The 13,530-nt window shown below is 41.2% G+C and overlaps 1 protein-coding gene across 1 annotated transcript in view; it reads left to right on the top strand.

Annotated features, from left to right (window-relative positions):
• Positions 1–8,086: 8,086 nt before the first annotated feature.
• The window catches only part of LOC310931361 (adenylate cyclase type 6-like), a 35,470-nt gene continuing 30,026 nt past the window's right edge, over positions 8,087–13,530 (top strand). The window contains exons 1-3 of the mRNA XM_083894490.1: positions 8,087–8,212; positions 11,291–11,472; positions 11,953–12,844. Coding sequence (XP_083750616.1) covers positions 11,954–12,844 — 891 coding nt within the window. The 5' untranslated portion in view covers positions 8,087–8,212; positions 11,291–11,472; position 11,953. The remainder of the gene's footprint in view (positions 8,213–11,290; positions 11,473–11,952; positions 12,845–13,530) is intronic.

Below are 13,530 nucleotides of genomic sequence, written 5' to 3'. Positions count from 1 at the left end.
AGAGCCTCTGTGGGCAGAGCTGCTGCTGCTGGTGCATTATGGATGAGGGGCTATTTTAAGGCACTGGTGATGCTGATTTTTGGGATTTCAGAGTGGAGGGAAATCACATCTGGCTGCTGTTAAATTCTTCTGTGAGTTATGTTTGCTGACTGACATGCAGATACATGTGTTCCAAGACACACTTGAGCCCTGTTTGAAGGACACAAACACACAGGGGATGCAAACAGACTCATGGGATGATGTAAAGTGAGTGTCACGAAGCAGTGTTTCACATGAACAGGTGAGTTTGTAGTGATAATGCACACGTGCAGTATAATATCTGCATCACTCAACCTGCATATTTAGATGTTTCCAGGATAATCTGAGAAATTACTCAAATAAAATCATGTAACGGCTTATTGATATGATTTAAAGGTACAATGTGTAAGCTTTTGTGACATCTAATGGTAAAGTTACATGATGCAGCTCAATATCTTTCATATCTTTTCCCTTTGAGTCATGTAGGAGAAACTATGGCAGCCTTGAGTTATCATTAAAACTATAAAGGTCTTTAGTTTGTCCATTGTGGGCTACTGTAAAAACATAGTGCACTCATGGATGTATAATATACATCCATGAGTGCACCATGTAGCATCCCTGGCTGAATAATGGTCTGACTCCTTTACTGATGGTTCAGTTTTTACTCACATGAACATAGCAATTATCTCCCTTTAACTCCTCTTTAGCCTTTTTAATGCTGTTTCAGACAACCTCTATTGTGCTAAATGTACAATATTTCTAAATAAACGTATTATATTTATTACTATATTACTATACTATATATATTATACTTTATTTTAGTAAAAAACAAACTTACTGTGATAATTTAAAATGATATGCTTCCTTGTAAAAGAGTTAACTATGCAAATAACTCACACATAGGTTGATGCTAATGAAGTAATAATGAAGTGATGGTACTAGCATAACACTCACATTCACATGAAACTCTATAAAGTACTACCTGAGATTAAAAACAACTCAAAACACAAATAATACCAAATAATACCAAAACCTTGCACCTAAAACAATCCACGAAAAGTGCTTGAGACTCAGCCTTAATTGGCACTTTTTTACTCCTACTTCTGGTATTTTACCCTTTCAAAATAAAAGCATCTCTTTTGAACAGGTGACCTACCACAATAAGGGTAAGACAAAATGTAGGTCACTTACACACCACGGGGGACTCAGCAGTTAGATATATAGTTAGAAATATACATGGCTCATTCTGGGCGAAAACAAATGACTATTCCTACATTACGATAACGAAACACTCCTAAAGAAGTAGTTTATATTTCATTTGAGCCTAAATGGAAATGGACCTATAATAAAATGTTATCCAGCAATGACTGGTATTATAAGGTATATTAACTCTGTCTGGTGAAGTATTTTTGTCCGACACCAACGACCATGTCAAGTTCAAAGTCACTTAAATCACTTTTCTTTCACACTGTGATGTAATTCTGACGCTCAGTTTTAACTTCAGCAGTTCAGCAGTCTACATGCCTACACGTGTTGATTTGCAGCTATGTGATAAGCTGATTAGATATTTGCATTCACAAGTAGTTATACGGAACAGATACACCTATTAAAGAGGTCAGCGAGTCGTGAATAATGTGTACATAATTACTCATGGACACACATTCATATGCTGCAAGCTTCAGTGGCTTCAGTGACAAAAATGCGCCAATGCAAATTGCGTTGTAAATTGTGTTTTGGTCCTGCCTAAAACTTCATTTAAAAAGGTATCGGACATGATGGCAAAACAAGACTTTGCTTCCTGATTTCACACATCCCCAGAAGTCTGATATGTAACTGCTTTTACCAAGTAAACAAGAAACAAAACTGGAGGAAAAACATGTTGTAACCCACATAAAATGGTGCAGAAACACTGCAGTCAATCATGGATTATTTTCTAAGAGGATAATTTGAAGAAACCACACCAGTCTCAGTGAGGTGCTGGGGTGGATTTGAGCGCTCCTGCACACAGGACAAATATAGCAGAGACCCTAACAATAGACTGCCTGCATTTTGTTTCAAGACACACACATAGAAGCAAATGATGCAAGAATTTAGCTTCTCAGAAGGAGCTATTCCCGGTTGGATAAGTCTGGCAGGCAGCAATGGCTAAAAAACCATGTGTTTCGACTTTCCAAGCACCTTTAACACAGTCCAGACCCTGTGGGTGTGAAGCAGACACACAGAGATGCAGATGGACGCCCTGAGTGTGCCGTCCTGGGTGTGGATTTATCGCAACCAGTCACAGATTGTCAACCTTCAGCTAATTGTGTTCATTAAATTCTGGTGTGCACTCGTTTGTGGGTCGGTGAGTATGTGTGTTCTTGTATGCTTATCTTTGTGAGGAAAACCAAAAAAACGTATAAACCTAAGCGAGTGAGGACATTTTGGGAAAGTGAGGACATTTTTGGCTGGTCCTCACATTCTGTCAGCCTTTAAAATGACTATTTGAGGGTTAAGAAATGGTTTTAATGGGTTTTAAAGTAAGGATATGGGTTATCGTTAGGGTTAGGCATTTAGTTGGGATGGTTAAGGTTAGGGAACATATTATGTCTGTGAGTGTCCTCACTACGAATGTTGTGCAAACATATTGTAGCTTGTATTGTGAGTGTATTTGTATCTGCACACTAGAGAGAGTGTATACAGTATATAAAGATGTCAATGGTGTTCAAGTGGGAGAAATCTCCCTTCCAGCTTCCACTTCAAAATGCGAAACACAGGCTGTGTCTGGTTTGTCCATTCATGCTGTTGTAGAAACAAAGAAATGATATTTCTGCCTATAAACCCTCCTAAATGTTACATACTGAGCTTTAAGAAATAATACAGGGTGGTTGAGCATAGGGGATAAAGATGTGAATGAAAGATAATTTTATAACTTTTTAGAGAATTTTTGCGTGGTTATTTCATCACACCACTAATGATGAATCACATTATTAAGAGAAAGTCACATTTACATTTGTTTGCAGATGACAAAGACGAACACTGTTGTATGATATTGCAGTTTCAATTACTGCTCTTACATCAGCAGCTGCTCCATTTAGCATCGCAAAAAGGAGACTTACATTTTAAATGTTCTCTTTAATCATAAGAAAGCTAACCTTATTTCCCAATGTTACTGGCCTTGGCATCGCTTGCATTCACTTGAGGCACTTTTTTACATTTGAATGTAATGTTTTTCATATTGTTACTCTTTTGCAACATGTAGCACCTTATAATTGTCTTGACTTTGTATTTAGATTATAAGTCAGTGTCACATAATAATAATTATTATTAGGCACAGAGCACTAAATGTTGGTGAAAACGGAAAAAAATTGGCACACAAATCAGAACTAGCAAAAATGTCTTAATAATAAAATAAGGCGAATGCATAAAAGTGTAGCACCCCCCATAGGGGAAACCCGGTAGGAAAAAGCGAGAACTAAGTTGCACCAAATTTCCACGATTCTCAGTGGAAACATGTCACAGGTCATGATCAACAAAAAAGTCCATTGGAACCATGGCCTCAACTCAACAGGAAGTCGGCCATTTTGAATTTCGTAAATGAACAAACTCGCCTGTGCACGATAATCATACCAACATTTTTTTTTTTTAAACAAAAAACTGTCAATTTGTAGTAGACACATCAAAGATGGAAAGTTATCAAAAGATCTCGCAGACTGAAAAGGGTGAAGTCACGACGACCATCGGAATGTGAGCGAATTTCGACCATTCGCCACAAAACAGGAAGTGCCGTGTAACTGCGCTGTACATTGACCCATCAGCTCAAAACAACAGACCCGGTCACACATCATTAGCACGAGAAAACTAAGTCAAGAGTATAGCGCCACCTGCTGGCAGCACAGTAGTTGCGAGGGCCCACAGAATGCTATTTGCATCTTTACTGTTATTGTTACTGTTGTTGTTATATACACTGTAACTCTGTTTCTGTTCATAAAATGATGAGGTGGAAACATAACAGATCCATATCATAAGTGTTGTCATCTGTTGCTCCAGTATTATTTAAGAAAGTGTGTCAATCATGATGATGTAAAAGCTCACTACCCTCTCAGTCCCTCATTTCTGCTGACAGACTGACAGCATCAATACACGAGGAGTCTGTGTTCCCAGTGAGGTCAGTCCATCTGATTTAATTATCAGCTTCTCAGCAAGGACCTGCCTCTACCTTTTATGGCCACCTCTTTGTGCGTAAGGGTGCAGTGATTAATGGGGTTCGCAACGCATTCAGCTCGGTTTAAACTCACTTTACAGAACAAGAGGAGTCAAAATCTCACCCAGCGGAGAGAGAGAGACCCACAAGAAGAAGAGGAGGAAATCTGAAAAACCAACAAACCTCGTTCAGTAGAAAGTCGCTTGATTTGGTCAGTGACATCCGTGGGTTGACGGTGATCTTGGTCACATCAGTCACAGCACACAGAACTGAAGCCGCTCGGCTGCATGGTTCTCACAGCGCTGCGTGCGTTTGGATGAGAGGATCAAGCTCCGGCGGCATCTGCGCTCTTAAACCTCCACTTTGTGGATCCACGGCATGATCAGTGACTGTACACAAACCCCAGACACATGGACACACAGACGGATAGATTACAGCTTTTCGTGTGAAATATGCAAGACCTGCACTTTTTACACAGTCCTGTGCCATCAGGTTTATTGTTACTGTCTGATTTATACTTTTGGATCTGAGTACGTGTTATAAGTCTGGCATCAGCTGTGTAATTCACTATTATGGGTCAATATCCACAAACCATTTTTCCAATATTTTGATAATAAATACATTTTTATTAAAATGGGGCCCCGTTTGACATGATATTATTAATGTTAATAGAATGACTGGGATTCTAATGTCTTTATAGTCTTAAATATAACATAGTATTTGATCCCTGTATGAATCTGATGCATCTTTGATCTGTGCAAGTGATTTAGAAAAATAATAATTATAAAAAAAATGTAAGGCATCTATTTGTATCTTTTGAGTGCTTTGTATTGTACCTTTATCTGGGCATAAAATAGATAGATAGATAGATAGATAGATAGATAGATAGATAGATAGATAGATAGATAGATAGATAGATAGATAGATAGATAGATAGATAGATAGATAGATAGATAGATAGATAGATAGATAGATAATACTCTTAATCTATAACATTCTATACGACGTATTACCGGAGGTTAGAACGCAGGTCCTCTCACTTTTCACTGATCCAGCACTTCAGCCTCATCACATCCTGCAAACGCCTTCCATTTACAGGGACAATCGACCGCTCCGGTCAGGTAGCTGCTTCTGCCAATGTGAAAAGGACAGGGGAAATCATCCCCTCTCCCACACACACACACACACACACTCGCAGAAAAAATGCATTCCCTAGCCCCTTACCTAGTACATAACCCTGACCCAAACCCAATTCTAACCCTAAAACCAACCTTTCAGGTGTGTTAATCTGTATGATTAATAACATTCTATACAATCTGTATGATTAACACACACACACATGCTGGTTTTGCGTTCTTTGGACACTCATGGGTATAATGTATTCCCTATCCTCTTAGTAACCTTAACTTTGACAACTAAATGCCTAATCCTAACACTTAAACCAAGTCTTAATCCTCAAAAAGATGTGCACACACACACACACACACACACACACACATCTACACACACACATACACACACACACACACACACATTCTTGTACTTGCTGCATACTGAGGACTGGGTTGCTGACAAAGCGAGGACCAGCATTTCCACTTTATAAATCAACACAATTACAAATATCTACTTCATGAATGACATCTACTAAAATTTGACCCAAAATGTTTGGTTCAAAAATTTGAAAAAAAAATGAATGCAACATTTTTGGTGCAAAATTTGAAAAAAAAAATTGGACCCAAAATGTTTGGTCAAAAATTTGAAAAAAAAATTGACGTAAAATTTTTGGTCCAAAATTTGAAAAAAAAAAATTGGACCCAAAATGTTTGGTCCAAAATTTGAAAAAAAAATTGATGCAAAATTTTTGGTCCAAAATTCGAAAAAAAAAATTGGACCCAAAATGTTTTGTCCAAAATTTGAAAAAAAAATTGATGCAAAATGTTTGGTCCAAAATTTGAAAAAGAAAATTGGACCCAAAATGTTTGGTCCAAAATTTGAAAAAAAAATTGATGCAAAATTTTTGGTCCAACATTTGAAAAAAAAAATTGGACCCAAAATGTTTGGTCAAAAATTTGAAAAAAAATTGGACGTAAAATTTCTGGTCCAAAATTTGAAAAAAAAAATTGGAACCAAAATGTTTGGTCCAAAATTTCAAAAAAAAATGTATGCAAAATGTTTGGTCCAAAATTTGAAAAAAAAATTGATGCTAAATTTTTGGTCCAACAGTTGAAAAAAAAAATTGGACCCAAAATGTTTGGTCAAAAATTTGAAAAAAAATTGGACGTAAAATGTCTGGTCCAAAATTTGCAAAAAGAAATTGGACCCAAAATGTTTGGTCCAAAATTTCAAAAAAAAATGTATGCAAAATTTTTTGTCCAAAATTTCAAAAAAAAAAATTGGACCCAAAATGTTTTGTCAAACTGTGAAAAAAATTTTTTTTTAAATGTTTTTGTCCAAAATTACAGAAAAAAAATTGGACCCAAATTGTTTGGTTTCCCCTCACGTCACATGCGTCTAGATTTTGTGATAAAGTCAGTTTTAAGGTGAGCACAGAACAAAAAAGAAGATGAAGATAAAAGTGAACACAGTGTATAGTGACAGTCATGCAGATGCAGATTTCTTAGGACTTGACATTGTGTTTGAAATATGATCACGAGTCATGTGTCTGCGGTGACAAAATAACACTTGAAATAGATTATACACATTTCACCTCAGGAAACAAACATGTTAACACTGTACCATAAACAACAACTCACAGGCCTAGACAACTCCAAGTGTCATGTGAGCCAGCTGAGATGATGACCAATGGCGCCTCCTGCTGGATTATATGTGGTAATTGCAATATTCACATCTGTACACTACATGAGTGAATTGCAAATTAGACAGTAATCACAACCCCATTATGTAGAGTTTGCATTTAAGTTATAGACTCTTTCTCTCAGCACCAACTTACTGACGTGTCCCTGTCCTTGTATGTTGGGCCTGTCCAGCTTCCGTACAGTCCTGTTTCTCCCATAGTGTCAGCAGAGCTTTGCTGACTTATCATCCTCCTACATCTGTGTTTGTGCCTCTGTGGCTGCACATGATCAATGACGATTGTTTTTATTGATGTGATGATGAGTAAAACGATGGAAACAGCAGTGTATTAGTTCTGCAAAAATGATAACCGATTACATACTATTATGAATAATACTGTGTTATAGCTCACTGTGTTCAATGGGCTTGGAGTTGATTTAAAGGGTAAAAAGTCAACTTTTTTTTTCTGTGAACAAAAGTGTTGTCGTACTGGTTCAGTCGTGTGATTGAGTGCTTGCATCCTCTCGATGTATAGTCATTAAACCTGACACTATTTTGTTTATGGCTTAAAAAAAACACATGTTATGAATGTTAATGATTATACAGGGTCTCCACTAGGTGGCAGTGTACGCGCCCGAGTGAGGTTCTGACAGCAGTTGGAGTGCCAATGTGTGGTGTGGCACAAAATACAACAAAATAAACTGTCATTATGTGAGTTGTTGTAAAAGTGGGCAACAGTGTGGGCAGATGTGAGCCTCAGGGGGAGGAGGAGGGACCGTGTGTGACAGCAAGAAAACGGAGGCAGAGACACACTCAGGCCACTAGGAGGAGCTCCTGCGTTCAGAATGGGAATGCAGCTCGAGTGTGTGCGCGCGCGTGAGAGAGAGAGAGAGAGAGAGAGAGAGAGAGAGAGAGAGAGAGAGAGAGAGAGAGAGAGAGAGAGAGAGAGAGAGAGAGAGAGAGAGAGAGAGACGATGGGAATGTAGAGTATCTCCGGCTGGGGAAAGCTAAGGCTGTCCGGTCAATTTCGCAGTGTTTTTCCTCGCCTCCCTCTGAACCAAATCCGCTTCCAGGCGCTCGGACCCGCATGTGAAGCGTGTGAAGGCGGCTGCGTGACGGCTGTGGACAGACGGGGAGCCGAGCTGGAGCTGAACTGGGGGGGCTCTCCACTGCAGTGTTACAGTGTTACCCCTGTAACGAGGATTATTTTGTCCAATGGTGAGTACACACACACACACACACACACACACACACACACACACACACACACACACTGACTGCCCTTTGGCGCGGCTCTGTTGGCCAACTGCTCTGCACAATGTTAATTCGATGCAGGTCGAGTCCGCTGTGAAACGCAGTAAGAGGATACAGCACAGCAGTCGGAAAAAATGCCAGCAGCTGACTTGTAGGCTACAGTGTTGCTCTGTGATGATTGCGGCTGTGCACTGAAGAGTCTGTGGCTGTTCTGCAGGACTGAGCTCTGCTGCTGCTGCTGCTGCTGCTGCTCCTTGTGCAGGCAAATTCATATACACTTTATCATTTCTGTGTGTGTGTGTGTGTGTGTGTGTGTGTGTGTGTGTGTGTGTGTGTCTTTCAACATGACATTTATGCTGAAGCAACAACGATGAGGCCGGTGAGCTGTTTCTCTCACAGTTTGTCCTGCATTTTCACCATCTACTGTCTCCTCGTCCAGTGACCTGTTTGGGGTCTAAACATAATGACGTACACCTTCAGATAGAGGCAGACATGCCCTGTGTGTGTGTGTGTGTGTGTGTGTGTGTGTGTGTGTGTGTGTGTGTGTGTGTGTGTGTGTGTGTGTGTGTGTGTGTGTGTGGACTGGACCAGTCCTGTTACCTGGACCCCAGCCCACACATCCCTAAGAAATCAGGGATGGAATACTCTACTGTCGTTGCCTGATTATGTTGCTTTATCTTTTCCTCCTGGTAAGTTGGTGAAGACAGTGACAGTGTGTGTGTGTGTGTGTGTGTGTGTGTGTGTGTGTGTGTGTGTGTGTGTGTGTGTGTGTGTGTGTGTGTGTGTGTGTGTGTGTGTGTGTGCGTGCGTGCGTGCGTGCGTGCGTGTGTGTGTGTGTGTGTGTGTGTGTTCTTCAGACTTCAGTCTCTCTCCATGTGTATGTATGTTTTGTGGTATATTTTGTGTTATGTAATGCACCTCGGCCTCTGCCCCTATCAGAAAGTGCATGAGCTTTCACGTGTTTCTGTAATGGCTGAATATCATCACAATCCTCTTCTTCTTCTTCTCCTTCTTCTTCTTCTTCTTCATCTTCTGTCAATAGTATAGGACGAAACACTAAAATATATGAGGCACACATCCATTACTAACAGACACATTTAAAAAAAAAAAAAAAGAGTTGCATATACATAAAATGTTAAATTCAGATAATACGACTACAATGAAAGTGAGGCAGTAAAAATAATAAAAGGGTAACGTGTGAGAAATTAAAATGTCTACTGGTCAGCTGTCAATAAAGTCATTAAAAATAGAATAGAATAGTGTTGTACAATACAACAAAATCAATAATGGTTATTGCACTTAATAAGAATTGCTTTGAATGTGTATCGTAACTATGGATTTCTTCGGCTTCTGATGGCCCTGCAGGGAAAGAATCCCTTCATTAGTCTGTTTGTGCGGCTTTTGATGATACAGACAAAAATGGAATGGGTCTGTACGGAAACATAAGTGAACGCATCGCCGTCTCCCCGAGTTCCGACTTCAGTCGACCCATATGTGCTCCACATTCTGTGCTGTCTGGCAGATGCAGGCGTGCACAGATCGTATTACATAAGAGTCTGACCTCTCATAAATATATCGAAGGTGAGTCCAAGACTAAGGTTAATCCTGCAGGACGAGCACAAGTGCCACGTGCTGACATTTGCTTCAAGAGCCATTTTTCCAGTATGAAGTAGTATGCTGAATGTTGTGCTGGGTTATTATTAGAGCAGGTTTGAAGGGAACCAGCAGAGTAAGAGTGTTAATAAAATAATTAATTTTAAACACAATATGTCAACCCCCGTTATGCGTTTGAAGCCATGGTTGTTGAGCAACTCCCATTACTGCTGCTGATTATAAACATGACCATGTGTGTGGTGCATGCACACTCTCCACAGTGTTTGTCTCGGTTCAGTCAGCCTGGCAGAGATTTGCTTATTAAGTTTAGAGGTTAGCAGTGTCCTTGACATGTGCTGCCAGAAGCCAGCTACACTGAGTCATCAAAGCTAATGGGGAAGCATGGACAATTTAATCTGGACTGGAGAGTTCTTGATCGCTGATGGTGCCCACTCACAAGGCCTTTGTTGTCAAATAGAGCACACCCACCACTGCCCACTCAAGATGTTAGGTGCAGATTGCAGTGATAGAGCATAGCACAGCACAGCACCAGCAAGAATTATTCATCTCCACTAAAAGGATAAATGTTCGAAAAATCCACCGATCAGTAGAGACTTTGTTGAAACTGGACTTAGTTCAAACAAATCTGACCAGTGGCAGCTTCTCCGTGACACGAGGGAGTAATTGAAGGAGAGTTTGATGTTCGGAATCCAGTGTTTTCCACGCTAAACAGCAAATAATGTAATAATGTCCATGTAAGGCTGGTGGGGGTGGTTAACAGGGAGAACAGGACATTGAGTTTTTGCAAATCCCCGCCGTCAGGTCAAGGGCTGGGTACCCATGAGCAAGGTATCCAATCCCTGTCGCTCATTGTTAATTGGACACTAAAAACTGACCCCAGCCACAGGAGGGGTCACATCCAGTGTACTCCTTGTGCTGTTCCCAAGCTCAGATAAATGAGAGGGTTGCATGCGGCATAAAAATCTCTGCCAAATCAAATATGCGGATCATTCGCCGTGGTGACCCTGAGAGAGGGAGAAGCCGAAAGACAGAAAAAGCCGTTCTAAAAAAAAAAAAAATCCCAGGAAAAGCATGCGTTTTTGATCACAACAACCATTTCAGTTCATGTAAGTGAGGTCAGTGTGACGATGAAACAACACGCACCCTGAAACTGAATGCAATTAAGCCATTATTCATTTAAATGTTTACTCCTGTGATTTATTTTCCTGTTGTGACCCGTCAACATTGCCATTGTCTCAGACATTGATGATCTAACTTTCTGCCAAAGACACAAACAAAGCAAACGCATCAATAAACACACTTAGGCAAAAACAAATGTGTGATGTCTGATTGATGCTGATGCATTTATTCGTAGAGATCTTTGTCCTCAGCTTGCCTTTCCCCAGGCAATGTTTGTTTAACAACAACTTGTGTATTGTGTTTTCCCAGGAATACAGGTGGGCTTTAGAGGAACTAGGTGGTGTGTAGTGCTAACACACTGACTGTGGCCCAAACGCAGACACACCTCGGGTGCCTCCGGCCAGTTTGAGCTCATGGTGTGTGCTCGTCTGGAAAAACTAGTGGCCTGGCCAAACAGCGCGGTGTTGCTACCCACAATAAAGCCCACACAGGTGAGAGGATCCTCAAAAAAAAAACCTCTGGCTTGCAGGATATGTCGTATATATTAAAGATATAATATGTAATGTTTCTGCATTAAAACATCCAAAAACCACAAGGCTAATGTTGTATAGTTTTTGAGTAGTGTAATGTGTAGACTGTCTCTGCTAAAACCTCCGGGGCAAGCCCCATATCCAAACAACAGGGTGAGTATGGAAATATTCATTACTATGAGTCAGCCGCTGTGTTGTCTTATGTTTTGAATTTTATTGTGTGTATTTGTCACTATTGGATCATGACTACTCGTTGCCGTCCGCACATTTTCCCGTCAAAGCTCTCCTTGTAAAGCACAAACACATGGGGGGGAACCAGACAAAGACAACAATTCCCATGATTCCACTCTGGTGAAAGACCCCTAAAGGCAGAAATGACATCATGTGCATTAAATGCACTAATATTGTTATATTTGTTTTTTTGTGATTATGTTTGGTCAGGATGTCGTGGGCCAGAGGCCTCTTTGTGGGCAGAGTCGATGATCGGAAGACGGCATGGGGAGACCGCAATGGCAAGAAAAGAAAGGACAGCTCATCGCTGTGCAGTCCACGTTACATGAGCTGCCTGAGGGACCCTGAGGACCTGGAGCACCCAAATGTGGCACCTCAGCATTACCACTGTGCTGCAGGCGCCAGCGGGGGCAACTTTGGCTTGCGCTGCGGCTGGCAGGAGGACCACTACGGGAAAAGGATGGGCGGCGGTGGAGATCTGGGTCTCAAAGCTGTGGACCTCGGCTTTGAAGACGGGGAACTGAAGGGAAGGAAAGACGAGGAATTGGGGGAATTAGCAGAGGGCGGCTGCAACATGACTGCTGCAGACTGCTGGATGCGGATTATGTGGGTTTTCCAGTCCAAGAAATTTCAATCGAGCAAGCTGGAGCGTCTGTACCAGCGCTACTTCTTTAGGCTCAACCAGAGCTCTCTGACCATGCTGATGGGGGTGCTGGTTGTGGTATGTGGGGTCATGGTCACCTTCCACTCCATCTACACCAGCCCCAATGTGGCCTACGTGTCCGTGCTCTGTATCGCCATGGCTCTCTTCCTGGCCATGATGGTGGTGTGCAACCGCAACGGCTTCCATCAGGACTACATGTGGATCGTGAGCTACCTGGTGATCGGGGTGCTGATAATAGTGCAAGTGTTTGGAGTGCTGATGGTGTTCCCCCGCAGTGCCTCAGAGGGCATCTGGTGGACGGTCTTCTTCATCTACATCATCTACACGCTGCTGCCAGTGAGGATGAGAGCCGCTGTGCTCAGTGGAGCTGTGCTGTCCACCATACACACTGTCACCGCCTGGCAGCTCAACCAAGAGGACAAGTTCATTTTCAAGCAGGTAAGTGAAAACTGGAATAATTCACCTGCTCTGTACTTTGCATGTTCTCCCCCGTGTGTGTGTGTGTGTGTGGGGGGGGGGGGGGGGGGGGGGGCTTCCTTCCACTGTCCAAAAACATGCAATATGGGGATTAGGCAAATTGGACGCTCTAAATTGACCATAGGTGTGATAGTGAGCGTGGGTGGTTGTTTGTCTCTGGGTTTGTAGGTACAACACAAGTATTGGTGAATATGCCACCCTTATTTTTATTTATGTATTAATTATAGAGGCCATTTAAAAAAAAAAAAAAACATTCCTGTTCACTGATTTGCGACATTGCCCACAACATTAATGGAATGGTTACCTCAGTAAAACTGGTTTAAAACTCTGTGGTCACCTGTAGCCACCTTTTATTCATACATTAATAACTTTTTAAAGGAAAGGTCCAGATTGTGTTTGATTCCGTCTCGGCAGAACTATTCAGATGATTATATTTACAGTAAAAGACGCTCCATTAAGTGATGGAGATTTGGTATAAAATTCCCTATGAACACAGTAACTTAAGAAGATACCACTTTAAAATGTATTCCTGGACAAACTGTGTGGATTTGGTTCCTCATCCCAGTTTCCCAGCAATGTCTTCACAGTACGTATGAACTCACAAAGACATGGTCATGTGTTGATGGTGAAACAACATGTCAACATGT

The sequence above is a fragment of the Microchirus variegatus genome (genome assembly GCF_963457635.1).
Source record: "Microchirus variegatus genome assembly, chromosome: 9".
NCBI classification, from domain to species: Eukaryota; Metazoa; Chordata; class Actinopteri; order Pleuronectiformes; family Soleidae; genus Microchirus; species Microchirus variegatus.
The sequence above is the reverse complement of the archived record's forward strand: the minus strand, read 5'-3'. Positions and strand labels throughout refer to the sequence as shown.